The 25518-nt window shown below is 39.3% G+C and overlaps 2 protein-coding genes across 4 annotated transcripts in view; both read right to left on the bottom strand.

The window, feature by feature from the left end:
* LRRC66 (leucine rich repeat containing 66) overlaps positions 1-20157 on the bottom strand; it is a 33328-nt gene extending 13171 nt beyond the window's left edge. Inside the window, exons 1-4 of one of the 3 annotated variants that reach the window (XM_061145982.1) lie at positions 20003-20070; positions 19434-19509; positions 16738-17238; positions 5024-5193 (exon numbers count right to left, since the gene is read on the bottom strand). In XM_061145982.1, the coding sequence (XP_061001965.1) occupies positions 5024-5193; positions 16738-17233 (666 nt within the window). In that variant the 5' untranslated portion in view covers positions 17234-17238; positions 19434-19509; positions 20003-20070. Of the gene's footprint in view, positions 1-5023; positions 5194-16737; positions 17239-19433; positions 19510-20002 lie in introns of those variants that run through there. The other 2 variants (XM_061145983.1, XM_061145984.1) reach the window with 2 other exon arrangements.
* Positions 20158-20400: 243 nt separating this feature from the next.
* SGCB (sarcoglycan beta) overlaps positions 20401-25518 on the bottom strand; it is a 29812-nt gene continuing 24694 nt past the window's right edge. Inside the window, exon 6 of the mRNA XM_061145986.1 lies at positions 20401-23974. Coding sequence (XP_061001969.1) covers positions 23771-23974 — 204 coding nt within the window. The 3' untranslated portion in view covers positions 20401-23770. The remainder of the gene's footprint in view (positions 23975-25518) is intronic.

Genomic DNA, 25518 nt, shown 5'->3' with positions numbered 1-25518 from the left:
ATCATATGACTTTTATCTTTCAATTTGTTAATGTGTTGTATTACATTGATTGATTTGTGGATATTAAAGAATCCTTGCATTCCTGGGATAAAGCCCACTTGGTCATGATGTATGATCTTTTTAATATGTTGTTGGATTCTGTTTTCTAGAATTTTGTTAAGGATTTTTGCATCTATGTTCATCAGTGATATTGGCCTGTAGTTTCCTTTTTTTGTGGCATCTTTGTCTGGTTTTGGTATTAGGGTGATGGTGGCCTCATAGAATGAGTTTGGAAGTTTACCTTCTTCTGTGATTTTCTGGAAGAGTTTGAGTAAGATAGGTGTTAGCTCTTCTCTAAATTTTTGGTAGAATTCAGCTGTGAAGCCATCTGGTCCTGGGCTTTTGTTTGCTGGAAGATTTCTGATTACAGTTTCGATTTCTGTGCTTGTGATGGGTCTGTTAAGATCTTCTATTTCTTCCTAGTACAGTTTTGGAAAGTTATACTTTTCTAAGAATTTGTCCATTTCTTCCAAGTTGTCCATTTTATTGGCATATAGCTGCTGGTAGTAGTCTCTTATGATCCTTTGTATTTCTGTATTGTCTGTTGTTATCTCTCCATTTTCATTTCTAATTTTGTTGATTTGATTCTTCTCCCTTTGTTTCTTGATGAGTCTGGCTAACAGTTTGTCAATTTTATTTATCTTTTCAAAAAACCAGCTTTTCAGAGACATTACCTTGCCAATAAAGGTCCATCTAGTCAAAAAAAAAAAAAAAAAAAAAGAAAGAAAGAAAGAAAAAAAAGAAAGGAGATTGACAACTTTGAGATAAAAATTTCTGGGATCTCCAACAGTAGGGGAAGGACTGTGGATAGCTCAAAGAAGAAAATACTGTATTTCATGATCAAAAGCCATTGGGAATTTTAATGGTTAATTTAAAAAATAAAAGATATATATGACAATTAAAAAAAATAAATAAAATAACTCATTTTACAGAAAAACATAATGAACACTTCAGGATTTTTGGAAAAATAACTGTATCTGATTTGGACAATTATATTAATGAATAAAAAAATACCTCAAAAAAAAAAAAAAAAAAGAAAAAAGAACAAAAAACCAGCTTTTAGCTTTGTTGATTTTTGCTATGGTCTCTTTTGTTTCTTTTGCATTTATTTCTGCCCTAATTTTTAAGATTTCTTTCCTTCTACTTACCCTGGGGTTCTTCATTTCTTCCTTCTCTAGTTGCTTGAGGTGTAGAGTTAGGTTATTTATTTGACTTTTTTTCTTGTTTCTTGAGGTAAGCCTGTATTGCTACGAACCTTCCCCTAAGCACTGCTTTTACAGTGTCCCATAGGTTTTGGGTTGTTGTGTTTTCATTTTCATTCGTTTCTATGCATATTTTGATTTCTTCTCTGATTTGTTGGTTATTCAGAAGCGTGTTATTTAGCCTCCATATGTTGGAATTTTTAATAGTTTTTTTCCCCTGTAATTGAGATCTAATCTTACTGCATTGTGGTCAGAAAAGATGACTGGATTGATTTCAATTTTTTTGAATTTACCAAGGCTAGATTTATGGCCCAGGATGTGATCAGGAGAAGGTTCTGTGTGCACTTGAGAAAAAGGTGAAAGTGATTGTTTTGGGGTGAAATGTCCTATAGATATCCATTAGGTCTAGCTGGTCCATTGTGTCATTTAAAGTTTGTGTTTCCTTGTTAATTTTCTGTTTAGTTGATCTATCCATAGGTGTGAGTGGGAGTAAAGTCTCCCACTATTATTGTGTTCTTGTTAATTTCCCCTTTCATACTTGTTAGCATTTGCCTTACATGTTGCGGTGCTCCTATTTTGGGTGCATATATATTTATAATTGTTATATCTTCTTCTTTGATTGATCCTTTGATCATTATGTAGTGTCCTTCTTTGTCTCTTTTCATGGCCTTTATTGCAAAGTCTATTTTATCTGATATGAGTATTGCAACTCCTGCTTTCTTTTGGTCTCCGTTTGTGTGGAATATCTTTTTTCAGCCCTTCACTTTCAGCCTGTATGTGTCCATTATTTTGAGGTGGGTCTCTTGTAGACAGCATATATAGGGGTCTTGTTTTTGTATCCATTCAGCCAGTCTTTGTCTTTTGGTTGGAGCATTCAATCCATTTAAATTTAAGGTAATTACTGATAAATATGGTCCCATTGCCATTTACTTTGTTGTTTTGGGTTTGCGTTTATACAACCTTTCTATGTTTCCTGTACAGAGAAGATCCTTTAGCATTTGTTGAAGAGCTCGTTTGGTGGTGCTGAATTCTCTCAGCTTTTGCTTGTCTGTGAAGCTTTTGAATTCTCCTTCATATCTGAATGAGATCCTTGCTGGGTACAGTGATCTGGGTTGTAGGTTATTCTCTTTCATTACTTTAAGTATGTCCTGCCATTCCCTTCTGGCCTGAAGAGTTTCTATTGAAAGGTCAGCTGTTATCCCTATGGGAATCCCCTTGTGTGTTATTTGTTGTTTTTCCCTTGCTGCTTTTAATATTTGTTCTTTGTGTTGCTTTGCTTCTAACAAATAGACTATGTTGAAAGCAGTGAGACCTCTCTCCCATGATCACATTCCATGAGCCTGTAATGTTCTTGCAAGCAGGCTTTCTCCTTTGGGCGCTGAAGCCAGCTGCCACGCCGTGTCCTGCTGCGTGGAAGCCCCCATGGCACAGAAAGAAGTGCAGGCTGACGCTGACAGCCAGGAAGGAACTGAGCCTTCAGCCTGATAGCCCAGGCGGAACTGAATCCTGCCAATAACCACGTGGGCTTGGAAGTGAATCATTCCTCAGCTGGGCCTTCAGGTGAGACTCTAGCCTTGGCCAACATCTTGACTGCAATCTCTTGAGACACGTTCAGCAGAGGCCCCAGCCAAGCCTTGCCTGGACTGCTGATCCACAGAAGGTGAGATAAATACATGTGTGTAGTTTTAGATTGCTAAGTTTGCAGTAATTTGTTACACAGCAATAGATAACTTACACACGTATGCATGATCATCATCTATCCATTCATTCCTTTGTTTATTCACCAAGAGTTCGCAAATACATGGTATGTACTGGATAGATGTTAAGCACTAGAAAACAAAATAGACATAATATATGTCCTCAAAGGGGCTTCCCTGGTGGCTCAGTGGTAAAGAATCTGCGTGCAATGCAGGAGACACAGGTTCAAACCCTTGGGCCGGGAAGATCCCCTGGAGAAGGAAATGACAACCTACTCCAGTATTCTTGCCTGGGAAATCCCAGAGACAGAGGAGCCTGGCATGGGGTCACAAAAGAGTCGGACATGACTTAGCTACTGAACACACACACACCCAAATGTTCTCAAAGAGCTCTGCACCTGGTAGAAGGATTATAGGGACACAAGCATTAACAGTTAACCATACCTAAAATGAAATAATTTCAGACTCCATATGTACAATAAGGAAAAATCATATCCTATTAAATATGTATAAAGGGAATGAATTCAATCTAGAGGCCCAGGGAAGGCTTCCTTGAGGAAGTGATGTTGGAAGGATTAGTAAGAGTTCACGCTTTCAGGCAAAAGGGTTAGCAAGATGGGAGGGCTTGGGGTGAAAACTGGGCAGGAAAGCAGTTAGCAAGAGGAGTGTGGCTTGAAATGAACCTGGAGGCGCAGGCAGGGGCCAATCAGATTTGTATGTTAAAGGAGTAGGGCATCCTGGCCACTTGAGAATTTCTATGTGTAGTCTATGTTTATAAAGGACTGACTGTATTCCAAATATTTTAATAATTTTTATATTGACTCCATTCTAAGAGATAGTATTTGAGTATACTAGGTTACAAAACATATTACTAAAATTAAATTTACCTGCTTATTTTTACTTCTTAAATCTAGTTACCAAGAACATCTAAAATTGTCTATGTGGCTCACGTTGTTTTTATTGGATGATGGTGGTCTGTGTAAAGAATGGGGGTGTGCGGTGCAGGTCACAGGCATGGGGGCTTAGGCTGCTCCTCAGCCATCTCTGGGCTTCCCTGTAGCTCAGACAGTAAATAATCTGCCTGCAATGTGGGAGACCTGGGTTCGATCCCTGGGTGGGGAAGATCCCCTGGAGGAGGTCATGACAACCCGCTCCAGCATTCCTGCCTGGAGAATCCCCAAGGACAGAGGAGCCTGGCGGGCTGCAGTCCACGGGGTCACAAAGAGTCGGACACGGCTGAGTGACGAAGCACAGCACAAGGCATCTCTGGGGGCCACACTGCAGGCCACGTTGGTACTTCTGAAGGAGCACCGAGGAGAGATTTTACAGTATCTCCTAAAAGAGGGGAGGTGGGAGAAAGGGGCTTGGAGGAGAAAGGGCTAGAGCTGTCAGAACTAGAGCAGGGCTCCAGGAGTTCTCACACTCACAGCTGTCTGCATGTCAGGACCTTGGTGAGATGCACTGCAGGGTGCCCGAGACAGGAAGCAGGGCTCTAAAGGGTGACACTGGTCCCCCCTACACCGCTCTGATGTTTAGAACCAAGTGTGGCATGTGGTATGTGTGATGCAAGTATATGTTGGTATCATTATTGTTTGTATTATTTTGTGTCCAGTTTTGGTGTGGAGGCACCAGGGTCACTGGCCTTCTGAGATTCCTGTGGTCCTGGGCCCAACGGGTGAAGAGCCCATGCGGGCCCATAGCATCCCAAACTGCATCAAACACCAGGGATATTTGACTGACCTTGTAGTTTACGGAGGGAGCCTTGCTAATAACAGATTCATTTTCTTGCCAATTGATAAGTGAAAGCTTGGAGCTGGGTTTAATTTGACTTAGGAAAAATAATGTGCCTATTCTCGCTGCTGAGTATTAATGTTCAAATAAAATTCATGTCCACTACTGAGGCCTGGGAGTTTTGAGGCAAGAGAGAGACTTCAACTTTTTAAGGGGAATCTTAAAATAGACTTATATGTTTTGATTAGTAGCCAGTACTACTGGGCATGTAGAAACTCTTCAATGAAAATATTCTTCTAATATAGTTGCCTGTAGGTCCACATATTTGAGATGTTATAAACTTTATTTTCTAACCTGTAATTTTTTTAGGTCCTTGAAGGCTTCTGGATGAATTCTGAATATCCTGTTGCTCTTTAAATGGAGGTTTTCCAGTTGCAGGCAGTTATGAAAATCAGAAAAATCAATTTGTGATATCCTGTTGAATGACAGATCCAAACTCTGTAATGACTTCAGTTTCCATAGTCCTGTTAAAATTAAAAAGCAGATTGAAATATCAATCTGATATTTACTGTAGCATTGTTTATAATGGTAGAAAACTGGATACAACTTTAATGGTTTACTACAGAGAAACAGGCAAACAAAGGATAGTCTATCAATACTATAAATACCATGTGGCCTTAAAAGAGAACGGGGTAGGCCAATATGAACCGACTGAACAGGAAGGTAAATGTTAATTTTCAGAAAAGTATGGAGTATAATTCTAATGTTTTTGCAAAAGAAGAACCAGATACATACGTTTTGAGAGAGCAGAAAAGAAGGCCTGGAAGGAGATGAACTAAGGTACCAGTTGTATTTACACTTTGGAGCAGGGTGGTGAAGAAAGGTGAAACTATGCTTTTATTTTATACACTTTGAATTCTTTCTTTATATGAGTATGTGCTAATTTGGGGGCTTCCCAGGTGGCGCTAGTGGTAAAGAACCTGCTTGCCAATGCAGCAGACATAAGAGATGTGGGTTCAGTCCCTGGGTGGAGAAGATCCCCTGGAAGAGGGGATGGCAACCCACTCCAATATTCTTGCCTGGAGAATCCCATGGACAGAGGAGCCTGGCAGGCTATTGTTTTCAGGGTCACAAAGAGACCAACACCACTGAAGCTACTTAGCATGCATGCACATGCTAATTTTATAAGAGCACCAGTAAAAAAATCTAACCTGGATTGAATGAGATAATTATAATACTTGCTTATTTGATTGACCTGTGGGTAAAACTGGATGATCTTGCTATGGTTATAGAGAAAAAAGTTGTTTTGATGCTTCATTTACATGGATGAGTTCTTCCCCTTTTCAGTTATTATTATTCTATTTTGTAGTTATATCTTTTAACTACTTATTGTTGATAAGTGTTTTCTAGAAATTCTTATATTAGGTAATGTATTACAGCTAGATATTTTACTTTCTGGCAAAATCATCTAATTGAGTGTTGGCCTCTGCCTTTGTATTTCACTTGATTCCAGAAGTAACCATTTGGCACTGAAGATAAACGTTGAGAATGAGGTGCTAGCCATAGCAGTCTTCCAAATTTGATTTCCCATATGAGTCTCACAAGGAAGCCCTGCATTTTTACATTTCCTTCTGCTCTGTTCTCACATGTAGTCTGTGTCTTTAACAAACCTCTACATAGCAGATCATGTTGGTTCGATTCCAGAAGGGTTTATTTCTTGTCTACTGTCTGCAGAGTACTTACTATAAGACTGATTATGCTGAGAGACGATGACTTAATTGAAATGGCTTCACATCTATGCCCTCACGTGTTCATTTCAGCTTATAGACTGAGCCAAGAGATCACAAGGACGACAACCCAGTCAAAATATAACGAGCAAGGCACTCGGTGCCGGGGACGACGACAGCAGAGAACCCTCGTGCCGGATCACGTGATAAAGCACACACACGGGAAAGAGCGATTCGTTACACAGCGCAGTTACGCCCCCACCAATAAAACCATCTTTGGTTGTCAGTCTCTCCATCAGATGATTGGTCCCTTCAGGGCAGAATTCACATCTTTGTGAACACTTGTAAGGCCTGTTGTATGATACACATTCTATAGGCTAGAGGACAGTGGTTGACCTGCACAGAAATTTACAAGTTGTGGAGCCAACATTAAAGATTCAATACAAATATGTACATTTCTAACTTTTCTTGAAAACCTGGAAGTCTCAAATGGCACAAAACATTTGGCTGGAGCTGAATGAAGGCTGCCTGCTTTGGATGGGACATGTGCTTATAGATGAATATGATGTCTCTATCAAAAATAGGAAGACAAGGAATAGGCCAAGAAGCCCTCATGCTTAGAACAATGAGAGACCGCCAAGGTTAATATTCAGCGGGCACAGGCTGAATACTTATGAATACAACATGAGAAACACGTCCATACTGGCTCATGAGCAGCTGCCGCTGAGCCCTTGCGTGCACTGCCCTAGGCACCGGACTGACTGCGTCCTCCCTCCCCCAGAAAGATTCCACTCCACCAATACAGCCAGGAGGCTTCCAACTTGGGAACCCAGGCGAAAGGCCGTTTGTTAAACGTTGTGAATGTAACCTCTGGGGAAAACCTGTTTCTTTGTGGAATGAATATCCCTATATGTTTTAATATGCAGACATATGGGCCTTGGGGAAAAAATGCCACACAGAAACTTAGATGAAGGAGTTTCCTAACATTTTCATGAGATTTCCTGGCCTGTACAGGGATGTAAGCTCATGGTTGCTACTATATCTAGTGCTTAATTGAATTGAATAAGTACCCCAGGAGTTCAGTGATGAGGGAGACCACATCGATCAATTGACAGGGGGTGTTGAAACCTCCACCTCTAACCGTGGATTTGAAATGCAGCTGGACCTTGTGGGGCCTTCTCAGAGACAGGGCCCTGTGTTCCTGACCTCTCATCTGAATAGAAAAGCTTTAGCCTCCTAGGCCTTCCCCAAGTTCCAAACAGCAAATTTAATCAGAGAAGTGAGAAAATGTAGAAACCAAGGAAAACAATCAAGTAAGACAAAATAATAACAGTTTATAAAAACAGAATGATCATATGATCCAGCAACCCTACTTCTTGGAATATACTCCGACAGAACTATAATTCAAACAATACATGCACAGTTATGCTCATAGCAGCACTGTCAAAAGAGCAAAAGCAGGCAAACAACCTAAATGATTCATCAACAGATGAAGATAGAGAAGATGTGGTACGTGCATATAATGGGATACTCCACAACCATAAAAAAGGATGAAACAATGCCATTGGCAGCAACATGGATGGACCTAGAAATTATCATAAGTGAAGTAAGTCAGACAGAGACACACAAATACCATACGATATGTGGAATCTAAAATATGGCACAAATGAACCTATCTACAAAAATCTGTTCTCCCTGACCATGAGACACAGACTCATGGTCAGGGAGAACAGACTTGTGGTTGCTAAGTTGAGAGTGGGGAGAGAAGAGGGATGGACTGGGAGTTTGGGGTTGGTAGATGCAAATTATTAGCTTTAGGATGGATAAACAACAAGGTCATACTGTATAAAGCACAGGGAACTATATTCAATATCCTATGACAAACCATATTGGAAAAGAATATAAAAGAAGAATATACGTATATATGTGTGTGTGTATAACTGAATCACTCTGCAGAAATTAGTACAACATTGTAAGTCAACTACACTTCATTAAAAAAAAAAACAACACCACCACAGTCTCATCTGAGCCAGCTCTGCAGGCTGATGTGCCTGCTCTGCAAGCAAAAGACGCTTTGACCTTGGTACCACGGCATCCTATGGCATGCCCAGTGTGTCCCCCTGTAGAGCAAGGCCATACGGGTGCAGCTGCCACATGTGGCTGGCAGGAGGCAGGGAGGCTGCTCTCAGCCAACGTCCTCTGCCAGCTCGGTGGAAGCTGTCTGTAGCAGGAATAACTCCAGGCCAAATAAACATTCCAGCTATTTGAGTTTTGAAATAAAATTGGGGGGTGGGCAACTGAAGGTCATTTTAGCTGCTACCACTAAGGTACCTTGTAAGGTACAGTAGCAAGAACTGGGATGGGAAAGAGAATTAGATACTCAGGATGATCAAATGGCCCTAAGGGAGAACTAATATTTTTGCACACCTGTTCTGTATGAGGTAGAAGGAAAGATATTTTACATATATCATCACTCTGTTACAGTTTTTACAAATGCTGTCTCTAAGCCTCACATCAACCTTTATGTATATCATTATCTCTAGTTAAAGATAAGAACCAGGAGGCTTTTCTAGGTTAAGTGTCTTGCTTAAGGTCAATAAACAAGTAGAGTGATACACGGTGCTTCCCTGGTAGGTCAGTTGGTAAAGAATCTGCCTGCAGTGCAGGACACTGGGGCTTGACCCCTGGGTTGGGAAAATTCCCTGGAGAAGGAAATGGCAACCCACTCCAGTATTTTTGCCTGGAAAATCCCATGGACAGAGGAACCTAGCAGGCTACAGTCCATGGGGCCGCAAGAGCTGGGCACGACAGTGACAAAACCACCACCAAGGAGTACAAGAGATAAAGCAGAGAGTAAGGGCACATATGATAGGCACATACGAACCTACCTACAAAACCAAAACAGGCTCTCAGATACAGAGAGCAGACTTGTGGTTGTCAAGGGAGAGGGGCGAGGGAGAGGGATGGACTGGGAGTCTGGGCTGATAAATACAAACTGGAAGAGTGGAACCGGAACATGCCCAAGCATGTTTGGGGATGGGGGGCAGGGTGGCTTTTGAACACGGACAGTTGTAAAACTCTTCTTTTGACTTCCTTCATAATATCCAGCTAAGATCCACAAGAAGATAACTTTTGCACATGGGAATTAAGACTGTGATGTTCAGTTATTCCTTCCACATGAAGATTTTCTCTTTACTTCTACTTTTAGAGAATCAAGCTTTAATGCTACTAAGAGAACTGGTGAAGTTCTACAAATGATCTTTTCGTTTGGGGGTCTCTCAAGATGGAGTTGGGGAATTTGGGTAAACTCTTCCAAGACCCTTGACTGTGTTTCTCAATAAAGGGAAGTATGTTCTTTTATAAACTACATGGTGAAATCGGTGTTAAAGGACATTCAGGTGAGTGGAAGAGGTTGTGAGGTTCATTACTGGGTGGGGACTGGTTATCAGAGAGCACATTTCATGTGTAAAGAGAGTTGAATGTTGGGAGAAAAAATATGGAGGCAATTTTGTGGAGATGGGATTATTTATTAAACTGTCTTCTGATGATCACTTAGGCCACAGGAGGCAAGAATTTGATTAGCCTTTGCATTTAAATGACCAGAGACAGTTTTATTATTTCCAAGAAATTATCTCAGTGTCTATTAGAGAAAAGGCTACAGAGGGTATGTCCAGACATTACACTATCTTAGAAACATTTCTTCGGACTCTGAACTTCCTAAACGCTCTTCCAAATGTGATAATCTGATAACATAAAGTTTAAGGCTTCAAGTTCAAAGAGTATTAAGAATTGGAATAGAGCCTGGAATGGTCCTGGATAACATATTTGATTCATAAAATCAGCCCTTAATATGGTCAAATTTACACGGGTGAGCCACAGACCTTGCCCTCTTGGCTTAATGACATATATTCATGTTGTTACTTTTGAACCTGTATTGGTTTTGAGAACATTGGTTATTGGTATTTCCATAATCCAAGGAGCAATCAGGATGAAAGGTTTAATATCCTACAAATGAAAAGAATACAACATGCTTCTTCTTTTCAACAATACACTGGTTACATTTTTTTCCTTCTCCACCAGTTTCAAAAATCAGGTACTATTTCACCTCATTGATAACATACTTATCTCTTGGATTCTGGAATTTAGTGTGTTAATGTGAGGTTGTCACATCTGGTCTTTCAGCCTAACTGGAAACCCAGTAAGATGTTTGTCCTGATATATTTTCAGGCACTTTTGGGCACTCCCAAAATACTTCTTGATGTAAGTGGGATAGTGTAACTGGAGACTGGTCCCCAGGATTTCTATTTTTTTAAACTGATTTTTCCATTGTTAATGCTATACTCCCAAAATACGGAATAAGGTGAAGTGATCATTAAGGTTAAATTCACAGTTGTCTTCTGTTTTGTAAATTACATAGGCCAGTACCTCCTCTGGGTATTTTTCCAACATGAAGCTTTTTGGTAACATCACAGCTGGTCAGTGTCAAGACAGGAAGTCAGCTGACATTGGGTTAGTCAGTATGATCTTTTACCCTTCCAAAAGTGGGCTCTCTGGAGTCAAAGCAACCTTTCACTGCCTCTATGAACTGTCACAATTTTAAGACATGTCAAACATGATTTATAAAGGTACACATGTGCCACAGGCCAATTGTTTGATTGGTGCTGAGATTATCTCTAATTAATCGTCAACTGAGATGAGAGCAAACACCTATGTAAATCAGTTCAGTTCAGTTGCTCAGTTGAGTCCAGCTCTTTGTGACCCCATGGACTGCTGCATGCCAGGCTTCCCTGTCCATCAGCAACTCCCGAAGCTTGCTCAAACTCATGTCCATTTCGATGGTGATGCCATTCAACCATCTCATCCTCTGTCATCCCCTTCTTCTCCCGCCTTCCATCTTTCCCAGCATCAGGGTCTTTTCCAATGAGTCAGTTCTTTGCATCAGGTGGTCAAAGTATTGGAGTTTCAGCTTCAACATCAGTCCCTCCAATGAATATTCAGGACTGATGTCCTTTAGGATGGACTGGTTGGATCTCCTTGCAGTCCAAGGGACTCTCAAGAGCCTTCTTGAACACCACAGCTCAAAAGCATCAATTCTTTGGTGCTCAGCTTTCTTTATAGTCCAACTCTCACATCTGTACATGACTACTGGAAAAACTATAGCTTTGACTAGATGGACCTTTGTTAGCAAAGTAATGTCTCTGCATTTTAATATGCTGTCTAGGTTGGGCATAGCTTTTCTTCCAAGGAGCAAGCATCTTTTAATTTCATGGCTGCAGTCACCATCTGCTGTGATTTTGGAGCCCAAAAAAATAAAGTCTGTCACTGTTTCCACTGTTTACCCATCTATTCGCCATGAAGTGATAGGACCAGATACCAAGATCTTAGTTTTCTGAATGTTGAACTTTATGCCAACTTTTTCACTCTCTTTTACTTTCATCAAGAGACTCTTTAGTTCTTCTTCGCTTTCTGCCATAAGGGTTGTGACATCTGTGTATCTGAGGTTATTGATATATCTCCCAACAATCTTGATTCCAGCTTGTGCCTCATCCAGCCCAGTGTTTCTCATGATGTACTCTGCATAGAAGTTAAATAAGCAGGGTGACAATATACAGCCTGGATGTACTTCTTTCCTGATTTGAAACCAGTCTATTATTCCATGTCCAGTTCTAACTGTTGCTTCTTGACCTGCATACAGATTTCTCAGGAGGCAGGTCAGGTGGTCTGGTATTCCCATCTCTTTAAGAATTTTCCACAGTTTGTTGTGATCCATACAGTCAAAGGCTTTGGTATAGTCAATAAAGCAGAAGTTGATGTTTTTCTGGAACTCTTTTGCTTTTTTGATGATCCAACAGATGTTGGCAATTTAATCTCTGGTTCCTCTGCCCTTTCTAAATCCAGCCTGAACATCCGGAAGTTCACAGTTCACATACTGTTGAAGCCTGGTTTGGAGAATTTTGAGCATTACTTTGCTAGCAGGTGAGATGAGTGCAACTGTGCGGTAGTTTGAACATTCTTTGGCATTGCCTTTCTTTGGGACTGGAATGAAAACTGACCTTTTCCAGTCCTGTGGCCACTGCTGAGTTTCCCAAATTTGCTGGCATACTGAGTGCAGCACTTTCACAGCATCATCTTTTAGGATTTGAAATAGCTCGGCTGGAATTCCATCACCTACACTAGCTTTGTTTGTAGTGATGCTTCCTAAGGCCCATTTGACTTTGCATTCCAGGATGTCTGGCTCTAGGTGAGTGATTACACCACTGTGGTTATCATGAAGATCTTTTCTGTATAGTTCTGGGTATTCCTGTCACTTCTTCTTAATATCTTCTGCTCCTGTTAGGTCCATACCTTTTTTGTCCTTTATTGTGTCCATCTTTGCATGAAATGTTCCCTTGATATCACTAATTTTCTTGACGAGATCTCTAGTATTTCCCATTCTATTATTTTCCTCTATTTCTTTGTATTGATCATTGTAAATCTAACTATTTACCTATGTAAACAGTTAGATACAAATGATTCTCTGCTTTTGGATTATAATTATGAATTAGTGTGGGCTAGGATCACGTCTACTGCAATACTATTTAACATTTTAAAAGATAATGAGATTTAGACAAAAACAAATTTATTGTTACCTAGCCATAGTCACAGAATGATGAATGGGAAGGTACGCTAGAGGGGACTCAACCTAGTAAAAACTAAAAGTATATGATGATTACAGAAAAACACTTCAAATCACAAAGTGCTATGGATAAAAGAACTCAAGTATAACCAATTAGATTTAAGGCTTACATTGGACTTCCATCATTGATCTGTTTTATTCATCTCTCCATAGTTCTGTATGCTAGAATTCTATTATTAAATAGAATTTCAGATACAGGATTTGCTCATTTCATATGTTTTCCCCCCTCCTTTGGAAGTTTTTAACATATTTCCTGATATTTTGGGAAGCAAAAGTTTAACTTGAGAAAAGAAGATAGGACTGTATCTGCATTTTATAGGGATATTTGGTCCTTAAATGAAATGTATTCATCCTAACCTCCAGTGAGCTCTGGGGAATTCATCTGCCTTAAGGAGCCAGTCAGCATTTTTCTATTTACTGTTGTGGTGGGCTAATATTTTAAAATATTAATCTTTTGCCTATCTCTTTCCCTTATTTCCTTTCTCTCCATTCAAGCAGAAGGTAAAAGATCTGTGTTAATTGTTCCAGGGGAGGCCCTCACTGGTGGCACAGTGGAAAGAATCCACCTGCTAATGCAGGGGACACAGGTTGGATTCCCTGGTTGGGGAAGATTCCACGTGCCGCGGAGCAACTAAGCCCATGTGCTGCAACTACTGAGCCCGAGCTCTGAGGCCTGCAAGTCTCAGCTATTGAGCCCGAGTGCTGCAACTGCTGAAGCCCGCATCCCTAGAGCCTATGCGCCACAGAAGAGAAGTCACCGCAGTGAGAAGCCCGCACGCAGCAGCTAGACAGGAGCCCCCGAAGGTACATCATAAGGCAGAAAGCAGAGGTGCAAACATGTCTTTTTGGCTTTTGTTTACCAAAGGCCTAAATCTTTACAGGAAAGGAATTTCTAGATCTAGATAGAGGATTGTGAAGAAACAAAAGCAGGTAAGAATTTCCTCCAAACTGAAGAACTGAAAAGAAATGTTCTCTGGCTAGAAGGGGTAAGGGATACATATATGAGCATGTGTGCACGTGCACACACACACACACACACTTTGATGCCTTGTTGGCGTATAAGATTCTAGAGCTGTGGTACAAATCTAGGAAAAGACAAATGAAAGTCCATGAAAGACTGAGGTTAACTGTCACTATCTCTCCATCCCACCCTAACTGATGCTAGCAGAATGGGGGCTCAGAATTAGAAATTCTGCTGAATTATAAACTATAGTTACATATCCAGTTAACCTGTATTTGTGGGTTGAGATTCACATTTAACACACTAGTTAGGAAACACTGCTATATCATGTGAGTATGTGTAGCTTTAATGATGTTCATCAAAGAGTTATAGCAAACAAAATGGAAATAATCTAAATGCTATTTAACTGAACTGATTATATGTATATATGAAAATTGGGGCTTCCCTGGTGGGTCAGATGTAAAGAATCTGCCTTCCAGTGCAGGAGACACAGGTTCTATCCCTGAGTTGGGAAGATCTCTTGGAGAAGGGAATGGCTACCCACTCCAATATTCTTGCCTAGAGAATATCATGGACAGAGGAGCCTGGTGGGCTACAGTCCCACCAGGTTGCAAAGAATTGGACACAACTGAGTGACTAACATATATGAAAATTATTTGACTATTTAAAATATTTATGAGATTGCTTAATTATGTATGATGTTCAAAATATTCTGTGATATAAAATTATGTTATGACATATGGGCAGTAGGATACAATTTTGAAAGAAAAATATATAGGTAGGCATAAAGAATAAAGTTGAAGAATATATATTACATGAGGGACTTTAATGTTTCCCTTTAAATTTTTCTTTAATTCCTAATATTCTACAAATAATAGGCATTTCTTTTACAATAAGAATATAATAAAAATCATAAAATGCAATTAGTTTACACTGTGCACTGAAAATACTACACGCTGCTTCTATGGAAAAGGTCGGGGAGAGAAGACTCCTGTCGTCACACAATTCTGCTGATGTGGGGACTGGAGCAGTTGTCCCTTCACCTGCCAGGCTATTATTGTCACAACTATGCTTACAACAGGACCAGAAACTGGTGAAAGAGCAAAAGATAAGTGAATAAATAAAAAAATAAAAACATGAAATTAAAGAACTGAAAATGAGAAAAACTATATATAATTTGAGATGGAGAAAAATGAAAATATTCTTACATTTTCTTAGCATGTGCATGCACGTGCGCTAAGTTGTCCCAGGCATGTCTGACTCTGTGCAACCCTATGAACTGCAGCCTGCCAAGCTCCTCTGCTCATGGGATTCTCCAGGCAAGAATACTAGAGTGCACTGCCCTGCCCTCCTCCAGGGATCTTCCTGACCCAGGGGCTGAACTCATGTCTCTTACATCTCCTGCATTGGCAGGCACATTCTTTGCCACTAGCGCCACCACAGGGTCTAATATAAAGTAAGCACTTAGCAACAGTGACTGAGACTGAAAACAAATAGGGAAAGGAAACTCTGCAGCTTTCCTGAATAAAAAAAGGAAGCTGTGGCTTACAAATCTGATTTTCTAAATAAAACATCATTACTATTATAAAATATAAAAATATAAAACATTATTATTAGTATTATTATATATATTTTCTAAATAAAAACAGTGGAGTTGAAGAACTCCAACATGTAGATTACTGAGTATCAGCATGGATGAGTATTTATTATAAAATAGGATGATATGTGTTCTGATGAGTTCGAATTTTGATTTAATAATAACAGTTTACATATAATATTAGCATATATATAGTCTACATTTGGAGGAGAACTAGATAAGTAGATGTAAAATGTATTCTGTAAAAACAAAAGTTATAAATATGGCAACATTTAATTTGAATTGTTACATATTAAAAGTATCTGAACTAGTTATTTCTCAATGCTAATTAGTAACAAATATACATAAATCAAATTAGGTAATTTAAAATAATGCATTATTATTTAGCACTTAAATACTTTCTATTATTAGTATCTCTTGACAAATTCATATAATATCAATATAAATTATGGCAACAGGAGATTAAATTACATTGACTTTAAATTCCACATATTATAAACTTAAAATTCTCATAAGAAACTCCTTTTATTATATTTGAAAAGTGAAAGTGAAAGAATTGGTCACTCAGTCGTGTCTGACTCTTTGTGACCCCATGGACTGTAGCCCTCCACACTTCATCCATGGGATTTTCCAGGCAAAAATACTGTAGTGGGTTGCCATTTCCTTCTCCAGGGTGTCTTCCTGATTCAGGGATCGAACCAGGGTCTCCTGCACTGGAGGCAGAGTCTACCGTATGAGCCACCAGGGAAGGCCTCTTATTATCTTTACTCTGATCAAATTGCTATACTTCTAGCTGTTTTCCTGAAACTGAAAACAAACCTGGAATTCTTATTGACACGAAATATCATGACTCAGTGGGTAAAGAATCTGCCTGTAATGCAAGAGACATAGGAGATACAGGTTTGATCCCTGGGTTGGGAAGATTCTCTGGAGAAGTAAATGGTAATCCACTCCAGCATTTTTGCCTGAAAAATCCCATGTACAGAGGAGCCTGGTCGGGTACAGTCAAAGGGTCGCTAGGGTCGGACGTGACTGAGCAACTAAGTATGCACATTAGCTCTCCAAATACTCGTGGTTTCTTGGTCCATCTTTTAAAATTGTACTTACCCTTGGGAATGTTGCTGAGTTTATTTCGTTGAAGAGTAAGCAACTTTAGAAATGGAAGCCGATTTCTCAAGCTGCCTTTGTGGCGTTTCACCCATGAAGACTTAAAACTGGGTAGATCCAATAATACTGAGTGAATGGCGTTGTTGCTGAGGTTTAGTATTTCCAAAGCATGAAAATGTTCAAGAGAGCTTAAGGTTATTTTTGATATGAGATTGTTACTAAGGTCCAGGTGTTTTATGTTCCATTCTTCTTTTTTCATGTGAGTTTGTAAGAGAACCCTAAAGAAATTGGAACTTTCATCCACCGTGGGTGCTATCTGTGATATGTCCACGGGTATTTCATGCTTTCGAGCAAAAGAACAATTTGTTGTAAGATATCCGTTCCATTGGCACTTGGAATTGAATAAAATACCGCTTCTTCTTGATGGGTTTGTCATTGTGCCAGTAAAATAAAGACCTATAACCATGGCAATCACTCGGAAACACGGGTTTTTCATAATGCCTGGAGAAAGAAAAATTGACTTATTCAAAATGACTTATGTACAAACAGCAAATAAGCAGAAATTTTAAATTTCAATTTAAGACTTAGCAAAGTTATCTTGCCTTGATTGTCAATTTAAGTGGATGTTTGATTTCTTACAAATTGAGGTAAAATATAACTGCCAAAATGGTATACAGCTAATAGTGTAAAATTACATTTATGTCACATTTTAAAAGAAAGACCCTCTCCCCCCACTGCCCTCCACCCCAATCTGTCAAAAACTACATATTCGCTTGGGTCTCGCCTCTGTGTCTGCTTTTCCAGGACCATTCACCCTACAGTCTTCTTTAGAATGAGGGAACCCTACCAAGATTAAACACTTCCCTGTTCCTTGCTGGTCACCAGCACCGAGTAGTCTATTACGCTTACCTTACAGCACTGTAATCAGCCACATGAGTGACAAGTCATCTAGCTACACTAAACCACAGAACTGTATTGGTGAAAAGTTCAACTCATGGAAGAGACTTATGATTTTTTTAAATGACTGGAGGAACTACAAGCTTTGTCTTTGTGGCTTTTGGTGACCTTTCAAATAAAAAGGTGGGGGTAATAAAAAGGATGCTTTGCCTAGGACCCACGAAGATACAGAAACTCAAGTATCTTTTTCATCAGATTACTGAAAGCAATCAAAAGCTTTAAAACAAGTATCTACAAATCACAATACCTGCAGGTATACACAAAAACAATTTTAAAAGAAAAGTAAATGAGTACTTTTGTGATTTAATTACGAAATCCCATGAGAAGAATCAATGTGTGTACAGATGACCACGTGCTTCAGCAGGCAGCTTTACGACAAATCGCCCTTCCTGCCTTAATGGCACCACTGTCATTCCCATCACTCATCTGAGTGCTAGAGTGGGCTAACTAGTTTTCCTGCCATTTTTACTGCCTCTTGATTCTCCTTCTTGGTTTATCCAATGAAATTCCGAAGGGTTACTTCCCCACAGTACTGTTTCCCTCATTTCATTCCCTCATTCAAAATCCTTAAAGAGATCCTCAGTGCATATAGTCCAAATCCCTCGGGTCGGCATCCTAGGCTTTGTATTGTTTACATAACTTTGTGAACTAGTTTTGAAAGCACATGTGGAGTACCTATGAGATGAGGCTTGTGCACCTTACTATATATGCAGATCTCATGCAAACATCAGCTTTTGGTTCCCTCCAATTCCAAGCCCAAAGCCCTTTCCTCTTCTCAGTTCAAAACCTATGTATGTCCTTCTAGATCTATCACAGATCTTATGACCTGAAGACCCTTTCTCCTGCTTTTTTGTCCAGAAACCTTTCAATATTTATTGAATGAATGAATGTAAGTTAGTAACATTCAATTTGACAGAATATCAATACTATCCTGCATTGCTTTGCTTTGCACCTGTTTTAAACACCCCAAAAGACAACAGCTCCCAGATGGTAAGGGCCATGTTTTTATATATATACACATACACATATAGAAAAAGTTCCCCCACTTTTTAACATTTTTAATACTCTTCAGTCATAGGACTATGCTATATATAAATAGGGCTGTATCTATATCAACCTATTTATCATCTAAAATTTATATACACATACATAAAGATAAAACTTCCCCTATTTAAAAAATATTTTTAATAGTCTTCAGTCTGTCATAGGACTATGCTATCTATAAATTGGGGTATATCTGTATCATCAACCTATTTATCATCTAAATTTATATATTTCCCCCCATGTTCTATATTTTTAAGTCTGCAGTCTGTCATAGGGTTATACTCTGCTTGGATAAATGAATAGATGGAGTGAATGAAACTGACCATGTAACTTTTTAAACTTTGGTTTCATATAAGATCAAATCTCCCATATTTTTGAAGGGCATCTAAATTCAGGTACACATGGCCATGAACTGCAAAGGTGCCCTACAGCATGGATGAGTGACTGGCTTTTAAAGTGTACTTCTTATGTAATACCAGCAATTGAATTAATTTGTATAGTCAGAAAGGTATTTGTTACTACATTCAAAGCTGAAATCATCAGTATACAATTACATAGCAAGCTAATGTTACAATATCAGCAGTAACAGAAAAAAGTCATCATTCATAGGCATACTATAATATCAAAGAGAAACATGTGGTTCAAAAATTTTTTCTTAAGGGACTTAAAAAAAAATCATTTTTTTTTTCACTTACCTGATTCTAAGTTGAAGAGATTTATCTGTAACTAGTAGATTTGACTTCAAAACAGCTGATAAGGATAATTTTATATCTTAAAGTGAAAGGTATTAATTCATAAATTAAAAAATATTTTACAACAATGCAAACCAGCCATAATATACATATGTCCCCTCTGCAGTGTCGTATGGCAGAAACCAACACATTGTAAAGCAATTATCCTCCAATTAAAAATAAATTCAAAAGACTTTATATCTATACATATATACACTAAAACAAACTTATATGTTAGGTAAGGAACATCTGAGAACTCCAGAAATATTTTCTGAGGCTATTGGAGACAATTAGGTGAAATGTAAATCTATAAATGGACAGATTCAAGCTGAAGTTATGAGGAAGCAGTTAGAAATATGGGGTGTGTCACTGAGAGAGGTAGGGAGAAAGCAGTAGGAAAATCAGAAAGTAGAAAGGAAATGAGTCCGTTCCTATATGAAAGAGAAGTCACCACAATTAGAAGAAAAAGGCACAAGAGGCTAGTCTTGCCAAGATGGAGAAAGCACATCACAGGAACAGTTTCTTGGGCATACCTCTGATCCTCAGGGACTTTTTCCAGTGGGTCTCTCTGAATCATACCAGGTGAGGATTTTAGACCCGAGCCTCTGAGGCTCCACCCATCGGCCTTGGAGCCTGCCCTCTGGCAAACCTTTAACCCTTTCTTATCTAAGCTCTGGCCTCTTGCAGAGAGGACAGACCATTGTGCACATTCCCGTGGGATGCTGGGGAAAAGCCACCAGAAAGAGAGGCCTTCTGCAGTGCCAAGGGCAGGACCTTCCAGATGGGCTGTACAACCTCTCACTCTGAGCTCTAGGGTTCCAGAGAGATGACATAAAGACTGGTGGTGCCCAATTCTCGAGCTAATTCAACACGTTTACAGGAGTGAGTAGAAACCTGCCAATATTTTAACAATTAAAAAATCAACAGCAAACAATTTTACAGAATCTTTATTGTAAACAGAGGTCATTAATAGTTATTACAAACTGACTCAACTGAAAGTCAAATTAGTAACTCAGATTTATATGTTTATTTTTGTACGGCATAATCTGTAATCTTTGCCCCCTCAATGCTTTGAAAAAAGGTTACTAAAATTATCAGTATTTCAATGGTCTCTCTTTTTCTGTCAAGTTTAGCACCGTAACATCCTCATTCTTTTAAAGAACTCACTCGAAACTAGGTAGAACTTTCACTGTTCATTCAAAACTATCATACACCATTTGTTCTTTAATAATGCAAAAAGAACACAAGTATACGTTAAAATATTACAGACAACACAGACAGTCCCTACTGTGCGTTGCTTTGCATTCTTCCCACCTGCCCATTAGACAGCCTCTAAAATACCTTGCTTTCATTTCATTTGTCCCCCTTGTCATTGTCATCTACCTCTAAAGGAGCGTAGTTATTTAAACAAGCATGGGTCTGTCCCATTTTCCTGGGATCCTGTCTTTGATTTCTACTCACCCCAAATCTGTTGCCTGTCGAATCAGTGTTTGATGGAGGGGAATAATAAGCAGAAAAGGCAAAGTTAAAAATTCAGTTTATAGAAAAATACCACCTGATGGTGAGAATGAGTAGTTGAGGCTTTACTGTTACGCAAAATGGATGGTTTGTTCTTGTTCTGCTTCCCAGGGAATTTTCCAGGTCTATGTTTCAATGAAGAAGCAAAAGCTACCTGTAAAGTGTCCTAAAATACTATACCTGTTACCTTAACATCAGTTCTATAAAAACATCAAAATATTCTCTCATGTCCAAAGCACTTTATGGAAATGTATAAAAAACAAGTTATTTCTCAGAGAAGTAAAAATAGATTGTTTCATGAATTACATTCAATCAATAATACTTTGTAACATAGTGCTTTGTGGTTTTTGTAAAAATATTTATCTAAACAAAACTCCAAAGCAAATCTAAATAAAGCAGACATGTAATGAATGTAAAATTTACAAATATACTGAGCAGCTGAATGTAAATTCCAATGGACTTTTTCTGAATATCATTCAGATATTAAGTGAAACTGAATAATATTCATATGGGTTTTGAGTATCACTACAACTAACAATACCCAGAGGTCATAAATTTCACTTCCTCTCTTTTTTCTTCACTTAAAAACTGTACTCAGTAATAGGTAAGTTAGTCTCTACTGTTTTTTGTTTTGGTTTTTCTATCAGAAAGACTGTGACAATACTGAATGCAAATTATTTTTTGTATTGATTTTCTCATCTCTATAGTTCAAAGTGTCAAGGACAGAATACTGTTATATTTAAATGCAAAATGGGGTTTATGGTTTATCTCTGCTGCCTACTTTATGGCACACGACTTTGAAGTCTCTCTTCCTGATGTTGCATGTGTGTTAACACCACCAGAATTCCTTTTAAGTCAAATATAAAACACATTAAAAATCAACGGGCTTGAGGGTTGTAAATCATTATAATGGGTGCTGACGTTAGAAGCAAAGATCAATTCTCATCTTACATAAAAATTACTCATATTACTTCCTTCATTAGCGCCCTTTAGTCCAGCGCTTCCTGACTCCTCTCAAGGTCTGGCACATATTTAAAAGGTTAATCTGTCTGGCTCGCTGGGGTAAACTCTCCAGCCATCTCTGGCCAGCAGGGCTCGCCTGGGACATGACCTCCCCGTCTCCCACTGTGCCACCCCGAAGGCTGAGGTATACATATCTTGGCAACCCCTTTACCCATTCAGGCACCCCAGTTGGGGAATGGGGGTAATCCACAACTATGACCTCTCTATAGCATAATATTTTGTAATTGGCTTAAGAAACTTTAAAATCTGACATTGACTGGTCAGTTATATGACATGAGATTGATTTTCTTATATCTAGAGTAGCACAACTGTTTTGATTCTTATCTGCACAGGTAAATCTGAATTAGCCTCTGTTTATCTTTCTAGAGTTTTAAATACCTAAAAATCCAGTACAGATATTGACAAAAAGAATGTGGTATTTAGAAACAGGTCCATCTAGGTTTGAATCACATCTGAATTCCAATCCCAACTCTGTTCTTTCCTCAGGCAAGTTTCTTAACTTCTCTAACCCTCAGTTTCCTAAACGGGTAAACTGGGATAACATCTGCTTATAGAGTTTGTAGTGAGAACTAGACATTACATGTGCAATGCTTAAGGCAATGCCTAGCAGTGTAAGATGCTCAATAAATGACAGCTATCAGCATTTCCTAGATAAAGCTGAGATAGTGCTTTCATTTCTACCACACTGCGAACACAGTATTTAACGAGTAAATCAACATTTAATGAGTGAACATTCTCTTACAGTACTTTCTTCCTAGTGCAAAACTAAGGAACCATCAGTTCAGTTCAGTTCAGTCACTCAGTCGTGTCCAACTCTTTGTGACCCCATGGACTGCAGCACGCCACTGTCCATCACCAACTCCCGGAGTTTACTCAAACTCATGTCCGTTGAGTCGGTGATGCCATCCAACCATCTCATCCTCTGTCGTCCCGTTCTCCTCCTGCCCTCCATCATTCCCAGCATCAGGGTCTATTCAAATGAGTCAGCTCTTCGCATCAGGTGGCCAAAGTATTGGAGTTTCAGCTTCAACATCAGTCCTTCCAATGAATACTCAGACTGATTTCCTTTAGGATGGACTGGTTGGATCTCCTTGCAGTCCAAGGGACTCTCAAGAGTCTTCTCCAACACCACAGTTCAAAACCATCAATTCTTCAGTGCTCAGCTTTCTTTATGGTCCAACTCTCACACCCGTACATGACTACTGGAAAAACCATAGCTGTGACAATACGGACCTTTAGTTCCTTACTATCTCCCATATGTGAAGCTCTTTAGGGACCTCACTTGTTTGCGAGAATATAGTTGAAAGTAATGCACTAAAAATCTGTCTTTCCTCTTAGAAGCCTAAGGACAGAACATGTAACATTTATTGATGGTGTACCTTTAAATATCTTAACTGGGTCTAACCCCATTAGTTACCAAAAGTTACTTATAGTGAGTCTACAGTTGCTTCATCCCTTTATCCTTTAGACAGGAACAGTGGCATTTTAAAAATACTTCTTTAAAGACTAATTTTGATTATACTCACTTCTCTCAATAATTTTAGAGAACCGTAAATTGAAGATCAGTGCAACTCAATGAAATGTATTAGAATTTAGGCTCTCTGAGACTATTTTAAACATGGAGACTACAAAATAGATGCAGCAGTGCACTGCAGATTAAATAAATGAGTTATCATAAACTCTGTAAAAACATGATATGCATGCCTAGTCTTAAAAAAATAAGTCACAATATGAATCTATTGATGTCCTCTTGGGTTCTTCTAGTACGGGTCTCCACAGGGGTTGTCTGAGGTCTGGCAGCCCATGTTCTGACCTGTCACCTGCACTCTGAAGAGCGTTCCGTCGGCACACACACAGAGTTTGTAACGCACCCAGTCATCACCACCAAACTGGTCTCCGCTGGAGGAACTTGGGAGGCGAGTCGTGTTGACCATCACAGTGCCATTCAGGATGATGCTGTTTTCCTATCAGGAGAAAAATCATATGGTTTATTTATCCACACAAGAAGGGACAGAACAAAGATAATAAACAAAACTCACTGGAATATGAGCAAGAATAGAAGGTGGTAAGACAGAGTAAAGTCATGACCAAAATAACAACCAAAAAAAATCCACAAACCAATCAAAATTTGACTAGTGACCTCTCAGTAACTGTTCATAAGGTGTATTTATACATTTAACACAATTTATTTCTCAGCTAAAAATTATATCAAAATTCCTAAGTGCACATAAGACTGACACTGATCAAGTCTCAGATCATTTTCACTTGCTGCTACTTAAGAGTTTTAACCAAGTGTCTGACTGATATGTTTCTGACAATGAACAGAAAAACTAGAAAACTTTTTTCTCCTAGAGAAAAGTAATTTTAATTTCCAATTATTTTTGGTAACACTATAAATGAAGATTCAAGCCATATAATTTTGAAGACCAGATGCTCAAAAAAAACTGCCTGGAAGTACTTCTCTTCAAGCCCACTGTCCCAGGAGCACTATGATATTGCAGACTTGCTCTTTTTTAGAACTCCTCTCTCTCCTTTCTTCCCTTTTCTTCTTTTCCTTCATTCAGTGATTAATTTTTAAATGTCTTCTATGTGTCAGATACTATTCTTGGTGTTGAGTACACAGCAGTCAACAGACAGGCAAAGTTCAAGTCCTCATACACTGATGTTTTACTGGGGAGGGGCAGACAATAAACATCTTAAGAAGTAAAACAAACATCATCTGAGAAGAGCAAGTCAGCATAAGTAGAGAGAGAGTGACCAGGTGGGGTTCTACTGTACAGCGGAAGGTCAGGGAAGGTCTGATGGAAACTGGGTGACATGAGGGAGCAGGGCATGTGGGTGACTGGGCAAAGGAAAGAATAATATGCACACGTGACTTGTGTTCCAGAAACAGACAGGAGGCCAGTGTGGCTGAAGGAGAAGGTGAGTCAGAAATAACCAGGGGCCAGACACATGGGGCCAGGGAATGGACTTTGGATTTTATTCTGAATCAGATGGGAAGACATTGGGAGGGTTCTGACTGGAGAAGTGACACGATCTTTTAAAAAGGATTTCTTTGGCTGTTTTTATAGAGAACAGCATACAGGGGTGAGAGAGGAGGCTGTTTCGGCAGTGCAGGCAGGAAATGACGGTGTTCTGCACCATGGTGGTCGTGCTGGTGGAGATGGCGAGCATCAGCTAGGCTCTGCACATCTTCTGAAGGTGCAGCCTGAAGGCTCCGCTGACGAACCAAGGGGCAGCATTTAACAAGCTGGGAACACTGGGAGAAATACATGTCTGGGGAGGGAGGAAGGATATGCAGGCTTTTAGACTTGTTGTGTTTGAGATGCCTCATAGATACTGAAGTGGAGAGGTAAGAAGGCAGTTGGATATATGAATCTTAGTTCAGGGGAGAAAGAAGTTCCAAAGTTGAGAGTCATCAGCTTATGGAGGGTGCTTAAAGCAATGAGAGAAAGTTGATTATGAAGTGATGGAAATGGTTAATTGACTATGTTAGTGAGGTTGCTGT

Source organism: Dama dama, chromosome 6 (assembly GCF_033118175.1).
Source record: "Dama dama isolate Ldn47 chromosome 6, ASM3311817v1, whole genome shotgun sequence".
Classification (NCBI taxonomy): Eukaryota; Metazoa; Chordata; class Mammalia; order Artiodactyla; family Cervidae; genus Dama; species Dama dama.
This window is presented reverse-complemented; position numbering and strand designations above follow the sequence as displayed.